This window comes from Petromyzon marinus, chromosome 11, assembly GCF_048934315.1.
Source record: "Petromyzon marinus isolate PM22_M1 ecotype Great Lakes invasive population chromosome 11, UKy_Petmar_22M1.pri1.0, whole genome shotgun sequence".
NCBI classification, from domain to species: Eukaryota; Metazoa; Chordata; class Hyperoartia; order Petromyzontiformes; family Petromyzontidae; genus Petromyzon; species Petromyzon marinus.
The window spans coordinates 5409407-5427511 of NC_133677.1; the positions used below are offsets into that span (position 1 = coordinate 5409407).

The 18105-nt window shown below is 42.5% G+C and overlaps 1 protein-coding gene across 1 annotated transcript in view; it reads left to right on the top strand.

Moving 5' to 3' along the window:
• Positions 1-17066, top strand: part of LOC116941305 (uncharacterized) — a 33563-nt gene extending 16497 nt beyond the window's left edge. Inside the window, exons 6-13 of the mRNA XM_032952218.2 lie at positions 24-1435; positions 3052-3106; positions 4041-4292; positions 4756-4904; positions 7596-7767; positions 8529-8589; positions 14426-14528; positions 15097-17066. Of these exons, the coding sequence (XP_032808109.2) occupies positions 24-1435; positions 3052-3106; positions 4041-4292; positions 4756-4904; positions 7596-7767; positions 8529-8589; positions 14426-14528; positions 15097-15132 (2240 nt within the window). The 3' untranslated portion in view covers positions 15133-17066. The remainder of the gene's footprint in view (positions 1-23; positions 1436-3051; positions 3107-4040; positions 4293-4755; positions 4905-7595; positions 7768-8528; positions 8590-14425; positions 14529-15096) is intronic.
• Positions 17067-18105: the final 1039 nt, after the last annotated feature.

Genomic DNA, 18105 nt, shown 5'->3' on the forward strand with positions numbered 1-18105 from the left:
GTACCGCATTTTATTTTCTGCAGGAGCTGATGGGGAAATACTCACCGAAGTCAACGAAACGCTGCCAAGCAGCGGAAAATACAATCCGAGTGGAGGCAAACGTACAGAGTTTACTCAAGAAAGCACAGACGAGTCAGTAATGGCCTGTCAAAACAAAGCGAATGATGGTGGGAACTTATTTGACGAACAACATGGCAGCAGCAGTGTTCTTGAAACTGTCGAAGAGTACAGTGGGACGAATACGAGTTCTCGGACACATTTTATAAACAATGGGAATGGCCATTTTGACAACGATGTGGATGTTGACAGCGAGAGCTTATCTGTTGGAGATGGATATGTTTCGGTGCAGGAAGGATCAGTTATCGATTCGAGCGGTGAACATAAACTTTCTTTAAGTGATGGCGAGTCTCCAAACGGCAGCAAAATTGTCTGTCATACGACGAACATTCGGGCCGAGATGCACAACAACAGCCACAGTGTTGAACGTGAAAGGCATTTTTCGTCCACCGAAAATCTTGACAACAAAACACACGCACACGATCAATCTAATGTTCAACATCTACTTAATTCAGAGGCATCTACCATCACCAAATATTCCCAATCTTCTGAATTTTGTCCATCGGAAAATGACTTACTAATTTCAAGCTCTAGGGATTCCCAAAGCGATGTGGTGGATTTTACAGCTCAAAATATGGAAAACGAATTAAAGAGAGGCATTGCAATTGAAGAAAACAATCATAGATCAGATGCTGAAGGACACGTGCATTGCAAGACTAAAGATGTTTTTTCATATTTGGGCAAGCAACCTTATACCGACAGCGGTTTGAAAGTTATAAGGAATAGTATAAACATTGAGCATACCTCGACAGAAGAAATAACAAGCGTGGATAATTATGGACATGGTGAGCAATCAACAGCCTCTTATGCGGAAGACATCCAGCAAGAGCACAATCAGGATGATCTAGCATCCGGTGAAAGACATCGAACGTATGGTCATCGAGGACGCCCTGTTGACACGCCTCTGTCAGGGGTGCAGTCCCGGCATGAATCGACATTCAACGTGATCGTTAAAACAAGGGGACATGAAAGCGATGCCTTTGGTCCTGCACATGCCGGTGAGAACAAACTAGACGGGTGCAGGAGTCCAAACGGCTCTGAAAACAGCGAGGGCGCACTGTCGGAAACAGAGTCGGTGTCTTACAGCATCGTCACGTCTGAAGAAAGACGGTGGGAGGCAGGGGTCTCGGCTGTTCAACAGGGAGAGGAAAGGTTTAGGCCTCCGTCAGGCAGCCGGCCCGGTCTGTACGCCAAGACGGAGCCAATCTGCCGGCTTACAGGAGAGGCAGCGCACACCTCTCGCACCTCAGAGGAGTCTGACAGCGAAGAGAGCCTGTTTTCAGATCACGGCGAGCAAAGCTCGGCAGCTGTTGCCCAGGTTGGCATTTACAAATGTTGTGTTGGTTATTAATGGGGGAAACAAATGGAGCTCGCAGGTTTTTGTGTCTACACAGGTCACGGGGCATGTGGGTGGCTGCTGTTTGAAAGCAATAGCTTTGCGAGCCCTTCTGTATGAGAAAAAAAAGACACAAATGAAAACACATCTTGGCCCTTGCTTATTTTGGCAGCATGAATCTTAAAATATTTTTTTATTATTTACTTTCATAGTCTATGATGTGTTTAGAAGATTGCAAAACAGGTTTGTCATGTAGGACTGTATCAAGATTTATTTGAATTTATGGGGAAAAAAAACTTAGCTTTTTCTTTCCTAAAGAAATTTAAGTTTTCACTTTGATAGTTTGCTATTTTATTGCATTTAGCACAACGAAGACAAACGAATCTAAATGTTTGGAAAGCAATAAGAAATACAATTAAGGGATTAAAACACATTTTAAAACTGTGACAACTAGATAAAAATACATTTCGATGTAAAGCTTTCGTGACTGCAAGGATTCATCTTCTTGGTTCTTTCGGTAAAGTCACCACGTAGAATGAGAATAAAACAATAAAACTAAATAAGACAATATTCTCACGACGTTTCGGCCACAACACAAGAAGGCTACTTGTGTTGTGGCCGAAACGTCGTGAGAATTTTATTGTCTTATTTTGTTTTATTGTTTTATTGTCATTCTACGTGACTTTACCAAAAGAACCAAGTAGAAAAAAATACATTTGAAATTCATTCTTGTAGTTTGCCCGACTACTTTAGCTAAATTTGCGAGCGATTAAAATAAATCCCACACACACACACCATAACTTGTCCACGTGGTTCAAAAGTCAGAGAGCAGCGAGGAGATACCACGAAGAACATAGCTTCTAGTCTGGGTTTTAGCCAAATTAAATAAAATCTTATTTTCAACTATAATCAGTTGATGACCTAAGCATGGTCACCCGATATTAACGGACTTACCACCATATAGGATGTGGTTTTTCATGTAATTTTCCTACATTCTAGCACTAAAAATTTCTAGTATGACGTTCGTTGCCATGCAACAAACAACAATATCAAATCACACTCTGTGGTAAAACGCACCGCATGTTGTTTGAAAATAATAAGGTTGCTTGGAGAGAAGTTACGTGAAGATGCCTTGAGCAGCCATTGACTAACGCTTTGGTTTACGCTGCTCTGTAAGATTTCCAAATGGATGGTTTGTCTCATTACAGGAACCACACAATTGGGGGGAAAATAGATGCAGTATATATGGGTGTTTTTTTTTACACGTATATTGTCTATGCACGGCCAATATAGACGAATTCATTTTATTTTCAAACAGTTTATTTATTTTTGCTTCTTTGAAACATATCAGTTGATCTCAAGCAGGGCTTTGTGGTTATCTCAAAATCACAAAGCCCTGCCTTCAACCCATTTATGTGAAAGTGATTCATAGCATGCAAAATGCGTTCTAACGAAGTAAAAAAAAATGTTTTGGCTTCAACTCTGTAGCCAAGGTGGACATTATTTTTAATAGTTAAGCGTTTTCGTGTTTTTTTTTATCTCAGTGGACGCTTTGTTTATTCACAATGCTACATCAATGTATTTGTTTATTTTCGCAGGGTTGTCTTCATGAGAGCAAAACGCTCCGCGTGGTGGATTGGGGCACCCAAACAGGTGCGGTGCCATCGATACAGAACTAAACAAAAACACAAATTATGCACGGACAAAAGGTTATTCGAAAAATATCGCATGATTATAAACTCTCTCGCTCTAACCACTTTAAAATTAATATTTTGTCAGCGCATGTGTTGTGCTGTTTTGATTTCTGTTTTGCAATTTGTAGATTCTGTTTCCTAAAATGTGCTTGAAAAGTATGTAGTTATTTAAACACAAAATGCGATGCATTGTACAATTTTAAGTGTTTAATGGAATACTGATTTTGTTGGTGTACATTTGTATTTTACATTAAATATGTGTGAGAGCTCAAGAATTAATTGCACATTTACACATGTAAGTGGTGGTTTCTTTAACATATATATTAATAATGATCAGTTGTATTTATGCAGTGTGTAAATGCTCTGATAAGTTCCTGTACAGAGTAATTCACAGCAAACTAAATCTTAAAATCAAACAGAAAATAGATGCTTTTGCAATTTGTACAGCAGTGTGATTCTCTGCACACGATGCCAATCACTAAAGATTCCATGCATTGTCAGGACTTGTCATTGTCATAGTATGAACAAGTAATACATTCATTGGTATGATTGGCTGAATTGTATGATGACCTAGAGCTTGATTGCTATCACTAATTGTGCGATATTCTAAGTTATTCCGATTTTTCCATTTAACTTTTTTAACGGTTTTTTAACGCTTTCTATGGTTGCAAGAGTTTATGCCTTAGCACTGTCCATGCCACAACAACTCTTGTAAGTTTGATTCAATAAGAGAAAACCTTTAGTATTAAGCTGTGTTCCTATTAGGCACTTACATTATAGAAAACGGGCCAAATGAATCAAAGACTTCCCCTTCTGGGTAAAAACTCGTCTTGGAAATCTGCTACGGCGTCCATGCGTTGGCATTCTTTTTCTTCCCTGTCTTCCTCTCTCAGCAAGCGACCCAGATAGCGTGAGCCCCGGTGCGCAAAGTGCACTCAGCACCGATGACGGTGGCCTTTTCCAAGTGTCCCCCCCGGAGTCTGAACACTGGGAGACGCTGGGCCCCATGAAGAACGCTGCCTCCTCTGCGGCAACACAGACCATTTGGCTGAGCCACGCAGAGTGCCAGACCCACCATGGAGAGGATTTGCCTGGAGCCACGGGGGAGACTGCTGCATCTGGCAACAGAAGCAGTAATCTTGGCCGTAAGTGTGTGCTGAATTTAGATGATGCGATGCACTTGTTCTTTGGGCTTGTAAAGTAAGAAAAACACAATGCTTGATCGCTTGGTTGGTTTTGTACTGTGCACCTCCTCGGCGTTACTTTTAATCTGTGAAGGTTAAAATGTATTTAGATAATCTGTTTAGACGTTGTAAAACTTGTACAAAAATATTTCGTATCTGTGTTATGTTTAATTTTTTTTTACTGAACTATTTCGCAGGGAAAATCCCGGATGATTGCACTCATGTTCAAATCCAAGACTATTTGTAATTGGTGCCAAAAGCCATCACCAAAGGGTGTCCTGGGTATATAATAGTAAACCTACTTCATTAGAATGGTAGTATGTCTACAATTATAGTATTTTTTTCCGAGTTACAGAGACAATAGCTTCCTGCTAGTGACATGTGTCACTAATACATAACAGCATTTCACTGTTATTGCTTCCAGGAGGTGTTTGCTGGTTCATTCCTGCTGACAGAGTGTCCAATATCCACGGGGACTTTACAGCTGACGGAGAACGGCTAAGTCATCCAAATGGGCCCATTCCCGCAGGAAAAAGGCGGCCCGTTGGCCCGTATATGGTCATCTCCCCCAAGGTAAAAAAGACAAACCTCACACTTAGCCCGTGAGACAAGAGGGTTGATTGTTATCACCTGGATGGACAAATGCTACCAGTATCCACCATGGGCAGAACGCTTAGCTTGTGTACCGTCTGTTTTAGAGACACACTTCATATTTATTTTCATATTCCAAACTTCAGATTATGTAGCTGTTACAATAGAAGCATTCATCTATCTGTGTCTCTGAGTCTATGGGTATCTATGCAAGTAATGGTGCTGTGTAGGAACAGCTGCCACTGTGGATCCCTTTGGCTCAGCTGCAGCAGGGCAATGAAATGATTGAGATATGATATAACGTGTTTTGGGTTGCTGAGGCACTTTATGTGCCCGACACATGTAAATCCGTATCTTTACGTTTCACATTGCCGTGTTCCAAAAATATATTCTTTATCACATCTATTACACATACACAACGTTTGTTCTTATATATATGTAAAAGCTACCAAAGTGACCCTGCTAGCAAACGATCTGGAGATTTAAAAAAAAAAATCGAGAAAATAATTGTGACCATTTTCCACCCTGGGTGGTACTGGCATGCACTTGTTTGGCTCAAGGACCAACTATGACAAGCCTTTAAATGGATGAGCAAACAAGAACGGCTGGTGCGGCTTCACACAACGGGGACAGCAGTGCATCACATCAATCTGCTTAAACAAGTGACGGCCTCATTATCCTCCCAAACTCTCCCACGCTGTGCTGCTTTCCAGCCCCCTAACGTTTCTCAGCCTCGCGGTAGTGGACAGACGCACGCACTGAGGTGAGGCTTGGGCAGCTTTGTGCACTTTCACGCACCGTGTGTGCGCGCCAGGCTGCTTAAGCACGCAAGCACTCTGTTGATGCCACAGAGCCGGAGACGAAAATATATTTTAAAAAAATAACTCGTCCACCACTCTAGCCGCAACGAAGACACGCATGTATCCAACGAGTTAAATAATCCCAGTGCCAGGCGTGAGAAACGGTTGTAAGTGTGTGCTTTGTACATAAAAAAAAATCACACGTGATAATGTATAAACCGTCATTGCTCTCCTGAAAAATATAGACTACAGTATGTAAATTGGAGGCACTGTTCGTATTTGGATACATTCTGCACTGTACAACGTCAAGCCAGTTGTCTCCCTGCTCAGACAATTATTCCGTGGTGTTCATCTCTACTGGCAGCTCTTAGCCATTGGGGTAAATTCCACATTCCTATGGCGTTGGTAATGACACCATTCAAACTATTAAGAAATGTATATGGGTTTGAGATCATGGACGATGTAATAATAGTGGCATCCAGGGAATGCAATGTGTCTGAGGGAGAAGCGGAGATGGAGTGATGAAATCAGTTCATGAGCAGGTGCTAGGTGGCTTGTTACATTGCAGGAGCTTTGGAATTGATAGCAGTTTTGGGGATACTTTTATCTAGCAGTGGGTTGGCAATGGTGGATAACAATGATGATGACAAGGACCAGTCTATCAAAAGGATGACAGAGCACTGTTGACTCATCGCAAAGTGGCACCACTTAATGTATTTACTTTATAGAGTTTGTGGGAGGGGACATGATAGACTAAGTTGACCCGTGACCAGAATTTTAACTCACAACCTTCCAACGGTGCATTGATTAATGTATCGGCCACCTGATCTGATGCAGCATTATTATTCTTATGGGAGTAGAAATAATCAATGGCTGTGAAATAGAAGTTGATTCCAGAAGATGTAATGCCTCTGAGCTGCATGAGAGGCATATGGTTAACTTGCCTCAAAGACCAAAAGGTACCGTGCTCAAATGTACTTTGGAGAAATTAACAAAATGGGTTGGCCACGATAAGATTAAAATAAATTGCTCAATAATGGCACTGGCATTTGTTATTAGGTGATGTGATACGTTGGCATGCTGCCGTGGTGTCATGGTTGGCATATAGGACTTGCAATCCAGAGGTTGCCCGTTTTATTTGATCTCTCCGTGTGGCAGTTTAAACATTGGCGCAATTCCCTTAAGCCCCCCCCCGCCCTCCCCACAACCCACCTCTCTTCACCTAACACTATATACAGATAGAGGCCATCCATTTAGTAGGTACGCAAAAATCTGTCAAAACTTGACCCCTCCCCCCTCCCTGTACGCACGCGGACTTTTTACACCCCTCCAGCCCACCTGCGTACGTACGCTTGACGCACCACCTCCCCCCCCCCCCCCCGAATCCTATAGAACGGCCGATATTTAATCCACGCAGAAACTATCAAGGATTAATAATATTAACGTGTTTAAGCAAACAGATAGTCCACCGCCGGACAATCTAACTTATTTGAAGGCCAAATTATTATCGAGGCTTCACCCCCTCCCCCCCCGTTTCCTATGCGTACGTACATTGTCAGTAGACCCCCCATACGCAAGCGTAAGCATTTGGGTTATCCCCCCCTCTCCCCTCCATGCGTCCGTACTAAATGGATGGCCCCATGTGCCACAGTTAGTCGATCATCAGATCACACGCGGTGGGGTAAACCGTGAGTACCCCCCACCTCCTTCGAGACGTCCGGTCAGCGGGACGTGAATAGCGGTCCCAAAAACACCTTCTGGATGGCGGCTCTCTACAAAGGTTCCCCTAAGCAGAGGCCCTTCCGCCAACAGTGGCACAAGCGAGTTATTTCAGGGCTGCGCCTTTTTGCCCGGCGTGCTATCCGCCACGCAGGAGGCGCTGGAGTTGCGGCGGCCGGACTTCATCTCCCGCTCCAAGGAGCGGCGGCGCTGGGTGTCGCACCTGGCCGAGGAGAGGCAGACGGAGAAGGTCACCCTGCGCGTGCAGCAGCAGCGACGGTGGCTGCAGCAGCAGCAGCAGATCCAGCGCCACGGCCGTCTCACAGGCAGGAGACGCACGCACCGAGATTGGTTGAGCGCCTGAAAAAAAATAGCTCGCGGGCGATGGCCGAATACTCGGCAAATCAGCGCACAGCGACGGAGTCGTGATAACCTGAGAATGGCAAACTGGTGCGATGGGCACGAAATGTCGCGCGTTAAGTCGCGTTTGACCGCCCGTGTTATTTTCCCGTGATAGTCTAATGCTGCAGGAGAAAATGTTAATCCGAAATGGTATGTGACCTCCATTTCCGTCACCCAAATTGACTCGGTAAACAAAATACTGGCCTCTTGGTCTTGTGTTCTGGCAATTGTGTGTGTGGGGAAAAAAGCTGTCCGTATAAAGGAACGAGTATTGCCTGTGTCGCTTCAATGGCTGATGCATGCACAGGTGTGGGTACTGATTGCATAGCTTAATATTTTCTAGGAGTCAATCTTTTTTGGTTCTCACCTTGAGCTTAAATCTGCATCTGGTAATGTATACACTAAGCCATTGTAATGCAATGCTGGTTTATTTGTTGCTGTAAACTGCACCGTTGAAGCTTAAAACACTTCATTCCCATCCACATTATAAAGGGTCTAAATAGTCAAAAAGGTAACCTAGTGGGCTATACACTTTCACACAAAATAACGAATACAGTACCACTTTAAACATGGGAGTTGCATCTTGTGCGACTGAACGCAACATTTTTAATCGCTAGCAGCATTCATTGAAATGTGTGTAATTAGATCTACAATTAAAGTGTATACCGTACTATTTTATTTTTAGATCATATCACTGCACGGCAAAGGAAATATCATCCTGCTGAAGAAACTGCACATCCCAGAAAGTACGATTTAGCTTATGAATGTAATTATCGTGTTAATGTGAGTATTGCAATTCAGGGGTAGTTTTAAAAATGTGTTTTTGAATCACAATGGACATTAATGGCAGTCATCACAGTGTAACTGCAGGCACAGATGACACTATCATTCATGACACTAAGCTGAGGGTGATAAATCATCAGCATCAGAAGCAGCCATGTTCTACCCACTGCAGGATTAAGGCCTCCCTATATTGATACTATCTATTACCATCTCACAACCCCCTCTTGCTATGCCACAATCCGTCTTGCTTCTGCATATGAACTGACCTCATCACTCGAAATATTTGATGGTCATCCTCTCAGAGGTGTTTCCTCTTTGGCTGCCACTTTATTCACCAACCTCATTCATTGGCTATCATCCACTCCAGGGATGTGTCCGACCAAACCCCGTCTGACTTTTCTCAGTGTGGGCTTTCGTGACCAATACTATGCATACGTATTTTTTTGCATTAGATTGTGTAAATGTGTTCATAAAAACCCACCTCCACCCAACACTGACAATTAGCAATGTTTGTCATGTGAAAATTACGACATCACCTTACTCTCTTTAAGACTGGAAGCAGGAAGACTTCATCACAATTCTGGTAATAGCCTGGTGAAGCTGGTTGTAATCACTAGCGAAACGTCATACTCAAATTGTAAATGTTATGGGTTTACTCTCCAAAGCGCAGGTGTGCTGAATCAGTAACTAATTGGCACGTTTTGTTCACGTGACAAACCTTACTAATTGGCTGTGTCGGGTGGAGGTGGGTTACGACACATTTACATTTGTGCGATATAATCCAAAAAACCTTATTATAAATTACTCTAATTTGCATTTGTCCTCTGATCCATGTATCCCTCTTTCTGACTGTGCATTATTCCAAGCATGCAGACATACATTATTCATTCTATTCCTTTCAGCTGTTGTTCCATTTCCCTTGTCAATATCCATGTTATTTTGATCCACATGCCATCGCAGCTAATATGCACTCAATTGAACTGCAAATGCCAAAAACAACAGAACGTGTATACCTTGAGCAATGATTGAAGGCAGGTTGAGATCAAAACCATGGCGTAGAGGCGAGCTGTGACAGCAGGTTGTATTGCTTTGGTAAATCTGAACATAATGATCATAATCTTTACTTGGACTGGAGGAATAACACGGTTTAAAAAAAAAATTCTTGGGTAGTAAGTGTTATTTCCTCATTTCTGATGCCCGCAAAGTACAGAAAATGGCGATTATTCCCACAAACTTTGCTTTTGTCACCAGGACAGTGATATTTCCAGAACATTCCAGATGGATTCAGTGCTGAGTAAACTAGAGAGCATTCTAGAACTTTCCAGTAATTAAAATCTATATATTAGGGAAATTTGTGAATATGTGTGTCTGTTCGAAATGTTTAGCATACTTCCCGACATGCAACAAACTTTAAATTTGGCATGTGGGTAGTTTCCAGACTGTACACCATGTGTGTGTGTGTGGGGGGAGCGGTAGTGTAGTGGTTAGCGCGCTGCGCTTCGAACCCGGCGACCCGAGTTCGATTCCCCCTCACGGCCACCACCGGTGACGATTATTTGAACCGGTCCTGGGCCTCCCCTAGGTTGACTCAGCCTCAAACGAGTAGCTGGTGTGGTGTGTGAACATCGCCACTGGGGAGACAAAGGCGGCCGTGCGTGGTGAATCCAAGTCCCGGGTGAAGCCGGGTAATAAAGCTAGTAGTAGTATAAATACAGGAGCCTTAAGCCCACCAGTTCAGTTTAGTTCCAGCTGCCTAAGTGGATACATATCTGCATTTTTCCGAGATGGCATTAAGAGGCTGCAAGCATCCGGCAGACGCATTTTGCTATGTCCGCGGCCAATTTATCAAGACAAGAGCATAAAAGTACTCTGTGGAAGTATCTGCTAATATGTGTGAGGCCTACAAGGCATATTTCGGCATGCCTGCCGGGGATCAAGACAAACCCTGGGCACCTCATTTCACCTGCGAGCAATGCAAACAAACTCTGGAAGGTAAGATGGACAATTGTTGCCCGAAATTTTATGTCATAAAAGTTGTACAAAAAATTGTAAAAGTGTTTAATTTTAAAATGTTTTACAATTTACAATATTATTGAAACACATTCCTGCGGAGGGAGCTGGTAGGAACGATGGGTTGGTCGGTTAATGGCCAGGGTCAACGGCACCACCACGTGGTGTATTCTGCAAATATGGCCGACTGTTAGGGCGGGCACAAGCCGGCGTGAGTAGGTTAAACGTTGAGTTTTATAAGGGCACCACGGGGTGACCAGCCCCTCCCCACCCAGCCCCACCCATCCCACCCCCCACTCAGCCCCACCCTCCCCACCCCCCACCCAGCCCCACCCTCCCCACCCAGCCCCTCCCCACCCTTTCCTCCCCACCCTCCCCAGCCCCTCCCCACCCTCCCCTCCCCACCATCCCCTCTCCACCCAGCCCCACCCCTCCCATTTTATCCGGGTGTCCGGATACACGTGGACAGACATCCACAGACATACACAATTAATCCCCTGCCTCCTGTGAATTAATCCCGGTTGGGCTTCCAGTCCACTACGTTGCCTACCAGTAAAAAGATAGCATATATGAAAATGTTGCAAGAATCTCTTACACATTAGTCATGGGTGAAATGAATGTATTTTTGTAGGATGGTACAGAGGGGAAAAGAGAGCCATGAAGTTCACTATCCCAATAATTTGGTGGGAACTCACTGACCACTCAAGCAACTGCTACTTCTGCATGGTGGACCCTTCCAAACGTCGGACTTCATCCATCGCCCCGGTGCCACATTGCCATGAGCTCCCCATACCCACTCCTCTGGAGAGAGAGCATTCGTCTTTAGAAGAGAGCAGCAAGTCAGAGAGCGAGGAAGACATTGTAGATCCAGATGACAATTTCAGAGGTGGAACTGAGGAGAGAAACCCATACTACCCCAACCAAAAAGACCTCAACGACTTGATGAGAGATATTAGTCTCACCAAGGCGCACTACCACAGGCGGGACTGGCCACAGCGGACCGAGTTCTCTGTGGGGAGGAACAACGTCAAGTGGGAGCCACTGGTGGACCCCCGGAAGGTGCTGATGCCACCACTGCACATCAAATTGGGCCTTATGAAACAATTTGTCAGAGCTGTAGATAAGGAGTCGGCAGCCTTCAAGTACCTTCAAGACTTCTTCCCTAAGCTGTCTGAGGCAAAGGTCAAAGCCGGTATCTTCGTCGGACCACAGATAAAGAAGATCCCGGAGTGCAATGAATTTCCCAAGAAGCTCACTAGTAAGGAGAAAGCAGCTTGGAACAGCTTTGTCGCAGTGGTTCGTGGCTTCCTGGGCAATCATAAGGTCGAAAACTATGTGGAGCTGGTTGAGACTCTGGTGAAGAACTACGGCGTAATGGGCTGTAGGATGTCCCTCAAAGTCCATATCCTTGATGCTCATCTTGATACATTCAAGGAGAACATGGGAGCGTACTCGGAGGAGTAAGGCGAGTGCTTCCACCAGGATATACTGGACTTTGAACGCCGCTACCAAGGACAGTATAACGAGAACATGATGGGAGACTACATTTGGGGGCTGATTCTTGAAATTGATTAACAGTATTATCGTAAATCTCGAAAAACTACTCACTTCTAAATATGTTGTAGTCATTTTTGTATTACTTTAGTATAAATACATGTTAATTTTGATTCATATGTTGTTGTTTTTCTGACTTTGTGAACGATAAGAAAAAATTCGCCTATTTTCTCATTTAAAATAGCTAAATTTCTAAATATCAATGTCCTGGTCACAAAAGCGAAATTTGTGGAGAATAATAGCCATTTTCTATACTTTGTAAGCATAAGCAATTAGGAAATAATACTTACTACCCAGGAACAAAAATTGTGTTACATAGTGTAATGAAAGAAATGTACCAACCTGACTAAAACAGAGGGTGATACATTTGGCACAAATGCAGATTAGGCAGGCTAGAAGTTCGACATGCTAAGCAGATATTCAGCTCGAAACAAAATGAACTGCCTATATAAAAAAAAATACGTGCTTAATTTCATCATTAATGCTTAGCAACTGACATATGTGCGTGGGTCATTTTTTTATACGCGTATATACAGTATAGTGGAGTTGCCCAAAATGGAAACTTCACAACTTCATTGGAGCGTTTTTGAAAGATAAAGGCAATAAAGGTGAAAGCCCTGCAATTTCTTTGCTCATGCCACTGCTGGTGGAAGAGTCTCCACTTGTGGGATCTCTTAGACAGCCCCCCTGGAGAGAATTTGCCCTATGCAGTACACTTCTATGCTGGCTAGACTTGGAAGATAAAGGAATGCCCACAATTTATCCTTCACACGAAAGACTTGCCGATCAACCAACCCCGGCATACCCATTCGTACTGTTGAGTGGCTAGAGGTAGGGATAATTTAAATAACTTGCTCATTGTTATAACCATTACACCACGACAGCATCCCCTGCATTTTTGAAAAGTTCAGCTTTGATTAAAAATGGACCCCACGTAGCACTGAGTTTCAGATATACAGCCGGGCAATTAGTGAATTATACCGAGAAGGCAACAATTATTGTGCTCCCCGCTGTTATCCGTGCAATGTCTTGGCCGTCCACTATTCCTCCATTTTCTAATTTTAATATGAATCGCATGATGTTGAATGACTCAAACCTCTTGACGTGGCTTTCTTTGTGTGGTGGAAACATATTTAATGCCTAAAAGCACTTATGATCTAAAGGCCATTATGTATTTGTTACACTTGCTCCCCTGGAAATATTGCGCTTCCATTGCTCAGCATATCGGGTTTGCCCCCTGAATTTCATAAATGCATTCCACTAACAACTTTGATAGTGCATAGTGACCTTTTAAAAAATGCCACCAGGAGAAATACAAATCTTGGTACGATGTTTCATTTGAATTTGCTCTTTTGAGCAAATCACATTAATTATATGCCAACTGTTTTACAGCGCATTGTACATTCACTGCAGAGTCAATGATGTTTACCAGAGGTCCAATGAGCTGTGTACAGCATAATTAGTATGCTGACTTGCTTGAGGACCAAGCGTCATGGCTTTGGTTTTAGTATCGTAGAACGTAATAATACAGGTGCAGAACTGTATTTGTTCTGTATATGCCAACAAATATAGCTTGCTTAATGGACAAAACAAAATCCGGCTCAAAAAAGGGATTAACGTTTGAGTTTGTTTACATAGATGGTTATATGTATAAAGCTGCTCGGCACATGTTCCACGTGCAACGTTAAAGAGTGTGGTTGCCCCCTCTTTAATAGTTTGTGTACACTACTTGCAGCCCATTTGTTAAGCCACTGCTGGACGAGGCCTCTTCCCCGCTGCGTGCGGGGTTCAAAAGTGGGTCATTTGACCCGGCGTCATCACGCTGGTCGGCATGGATCGGTGGAGACGGCGGGAAGCATATATGTGGCAGTAAAGTACAGTACACCAAATGCTTTTGCTGTACATCTCCCGTTTATTAAGGTGTATGTACTGCATATGCATGGTGGCGTCACCCATCCAAGCACTATGCAGGTCGCTTATATTCTGAGCACAGATGAGATCAGGCAATGCGATTGGGTGATGGGATGAGGTGATGGGATCAGGTGCATTCCAGGTGATTTTGGTCATGGGCATTTAAAGTAATTACTGCATTATAACCTGAATAACAGCTTAGCATAACAGCTCAGTACTGTACACGGGCATGTGCCGAGGGTGTGTTGCAACCACTCTAGCGTATTGTTCCACCCCAACAGCGACTTCTCTGTCTGTGTGTGTGCGCGCTTATTGTCCACGCAGAAAACACGAACACTTGCCTGATGTGAAAAGACGAAGGCAACCAGGGGAAAGGCCAAAGTCCCATCGCACTCCATATCGTGAGCATGCAGATTTCGTGCCGAAGGTAATATTGGATTTAGCTTAACCTGACTTGTGTGTTCGTCATCACAATGGTCATCAGCCATGGTCAGTCTACTGCCGGATGAAGTCCTCCCAAAGCCGCCGACATCACTCACGACCCTGTGATAGAATAATCGACCAGCACCTGCACAGGAGCCGATTTCATTACCCCGTCTTCTTAATGGACGTACTTTCTGACTTTTTTTTGGATGCCACTTTGTTGCTAGTTTTGACCACCGACGACCATCTCGTCCAGCGATGTGTGCTGCCCAAGTTCACTTATTTTTCTGAACAGTTTGAACAATGTCATTACCCTGCCTGTATTGTATAGTCCATGTGTCCCTCTTCCTGCCCCTCCAATATAATTGCAACCATTCCTCTTTGATAACTTTTTGACATTTATTCAATGTTTTCCCGTTCATGACCACGTTGCCAAACGATCGTAGCAGGCAATACACATTGATTCAACATTTTCTTCTGTAGACACAAGCATGTGCGTGTGAATTTTTTAATTAACTCTGGTAATATCGTTGTTGTCGTATAATTAAACTCGTCGTTCGTTTTCTTTGTAGAAACTTGGTATCCAAACCTCGTGGGAGAAAATGTGAAAACGACTGTTCACTCCAGAACTTCTAAGAACTTTTTTTTATATATATAAATTGATGTATTATTTGTGATGCTGAATTATGAATATATTTTGTTGTAACTAAATTTTGTAACAAAAATATAAATAAATGTGAACAGACTTTTACTGTTTTATGAAACGCGAAAACATATTGCATATCGTAAAATGCACTTTGGCAATACTCTGTACAATCGTGCGAAACCTACAAGAATAGTTTAAATGTATTTTGCATTGTGTGTATATGATGCGCATTTTAAATAAGGGGTAACCCAAAGGTTTAAGACATACAACTCAAGAGCCTTGGCTCCTGTATAATTTGGTGTATTTATAAATCACGTTTAAAACTTTGGCTTAATTCAGTAGGTGCATTGGTGTGATTACTGTATGTAAAAACAAATACTCCAATGTGTATGTGAATTTATGTCTATTTTAAGGTTTAAAATGTATGTTTAAAGGACTCGTTAAGCTATCACTTGCTGCTGGTTTTTGCCATGGGTAGGAATTAAATCAGGTTGCTGAGTTCAAAGAAAAGTGGGAAAAAGTCTGTACCACCAATTCACCCATATCATACATGTTATATAATTACAGTACCTAAACGCTGCTTTTATTTTTTAATACATAATTTCATACCAATATCATAAAATATATTCTGTACACTTTATTTTGCTTGAAATGTTCAATACGGTAAATGTACCGAGGTCTCATGTGTTGCATCGTGTGCTTGGATGGCTGTAGCAGTTATTCACTTCTCTGTGTTTGACAGATTGTTGTTTATATGAGATGCAGTAGTGGATATTGATCACCTACACCCTCAAGCGAAAATTGACTAAGATGAGCATGTTGCTGATAAAACCATATCGAGTATATCGGAACACTGTAGACAGCACCCGGGGACCAGAGATAGATTTTTTTTTAGTTCAGAGCTGTTTCATTTTAACACTGACTGTGATAACTGTTGGGCTCATGTGCAACCCATGAAAATATACATGCAGATTAAAAAATATACAGGTACTCTTTGGTTATATTCGGTAAAGTCACGTAGGTAAAAAAATAAACAACAAAAATCACGACGTTTCGGCCACAACACAAGTGGCCTTCATCAGGTGAAGGGGACCGTGTTGTCTTCGTGAAGGGGACCGTGCTGTCTTCGTGACAGCACGGTCCCCTTCACCTGATGAAGGCCACTTGTGTTGTGGCCGAAACGTCGTGATTTTTGTTGTTTTATTTTTTACCTACGTGACTCTACCGAATAGAACCAAAGAGTATGGATCCTTGCAGTCACGAAAGCTTCAAATCTAGAATATACGGGTACATGTCTGCAAATTTCCTGCTCAGACCACTGCTGCTGAAAGGCACCTCCACCAGAAGGAGCTCTAGAGGACCCCTTATACCTTGGCCTAGTCTTCCACGCTGGCCATACGTCTAGGAAGTGGTGGGAATACTCACACTCTACACCACCACACCCCACCTGCCGATGGACTGTACCCATTTATTATGCTTGGTGGACAGTTGGAGATTCTTAAAAAAAAACTTAACCATTCATCAACTGCCACTCCCGGAGATGAAACTGGCAACCTCTGTATTTATACAGCCATGTATTAATTAAGGTATTTGATCAATTCTGCTTCTTCAACAATACAGTAGTAATTATTAATAACGTAACTGGTCATTGTGTATCATTATTTGATATTCAAGACACACCCCGCTTTTGAAATATTAGTGATTGCTGCCAAATCAAATACATTCCAGTGCGTATGAGTGAGTCTATATTGCGAGAGCAAACACCATGAATATGGAAATTTGTAATTTGTGGAAAATTAAAACTAAATTGACCATACCCAGGAGATGAGTTAACAGATCAAAGGCATGTAACTAAATCCTTTCAGAATAACTTGTCACAAAATAAATACATTCTTATAAACATTTTGTCGTATTCAGTATTTACATTTTTGCAGTTCCATACATTTGGAGCAAATATGTGATATATGCAGAACAAAAAAAATAATCTGTTTCCAAGATGAATTAAAGTAATTCCAGCAGAGGAAGTGCATAATTCCCACTGGATTCAGATAACCAGGAAATGTTCAATATGTCATTTTATTTCTAGCAATTGAACATATAAATATTACAGGGCAGGCAATCAAACTTTAGATTATATGATGCTCAGTTAGATATGAGGAAAATAATACTGAACTACATATGTTGCACTTGTTATCAAGGCTTATTTTTGTCTCCTTAACTACAATTTGCATAACACGTTAACCTTTTGGCTTAATTCACTGAAAATAGTGTATGCGTATATTTTTTTAATGCTGTTCTAAATAGTTGGTTGAATCCCCTCACACTTATGCAATATAGGCATACAATAATGTAGTTGTAAATATATGTTATTACTGAATTACCATTACACTTACCTAGCCTCTTGCCATCTTGTCAAGTTGTATTTCTTCGAAATTTACCAATCTTCAATTAAACGCCTCCCTACTATTGAGTTATTATGGTACGGTATATTATTTCTAATTCACCAACCGTTGAAATAAATTGCTCCCCGTTTGAATTTTTGCCATTAATTATTCTCTTCTCACCACAGTTCCCAGTAATTTAAAGCAGGGATGTGTCACTCCATTAAATCGGGCCTCAAGTTTACTAAAAAAAAAGCCTGTAATTTCACCAGCGTTGATTATGTTAAAAGTTTTGAAATCTACAGACTCTGGTAAATGGACACAGCACCATCAAGTAACATTAACCTATGTGTTGTGCCGAGCTCATGGCTAAGTGTTTCAATGGGACGAGGAAGGCAACGTAATTATTCAGTGGCCTTTTTTTGTGCCCGTGTTGTTCACGCATGATGTCCGGCGCTTTGCACCATGTGGAAACGTCACAACTGCAAGATTCTACGCGGTAATAATGATAGGGGGCCGTCCATAAATGACGTCACGCACCTAGGGGAGGGAAG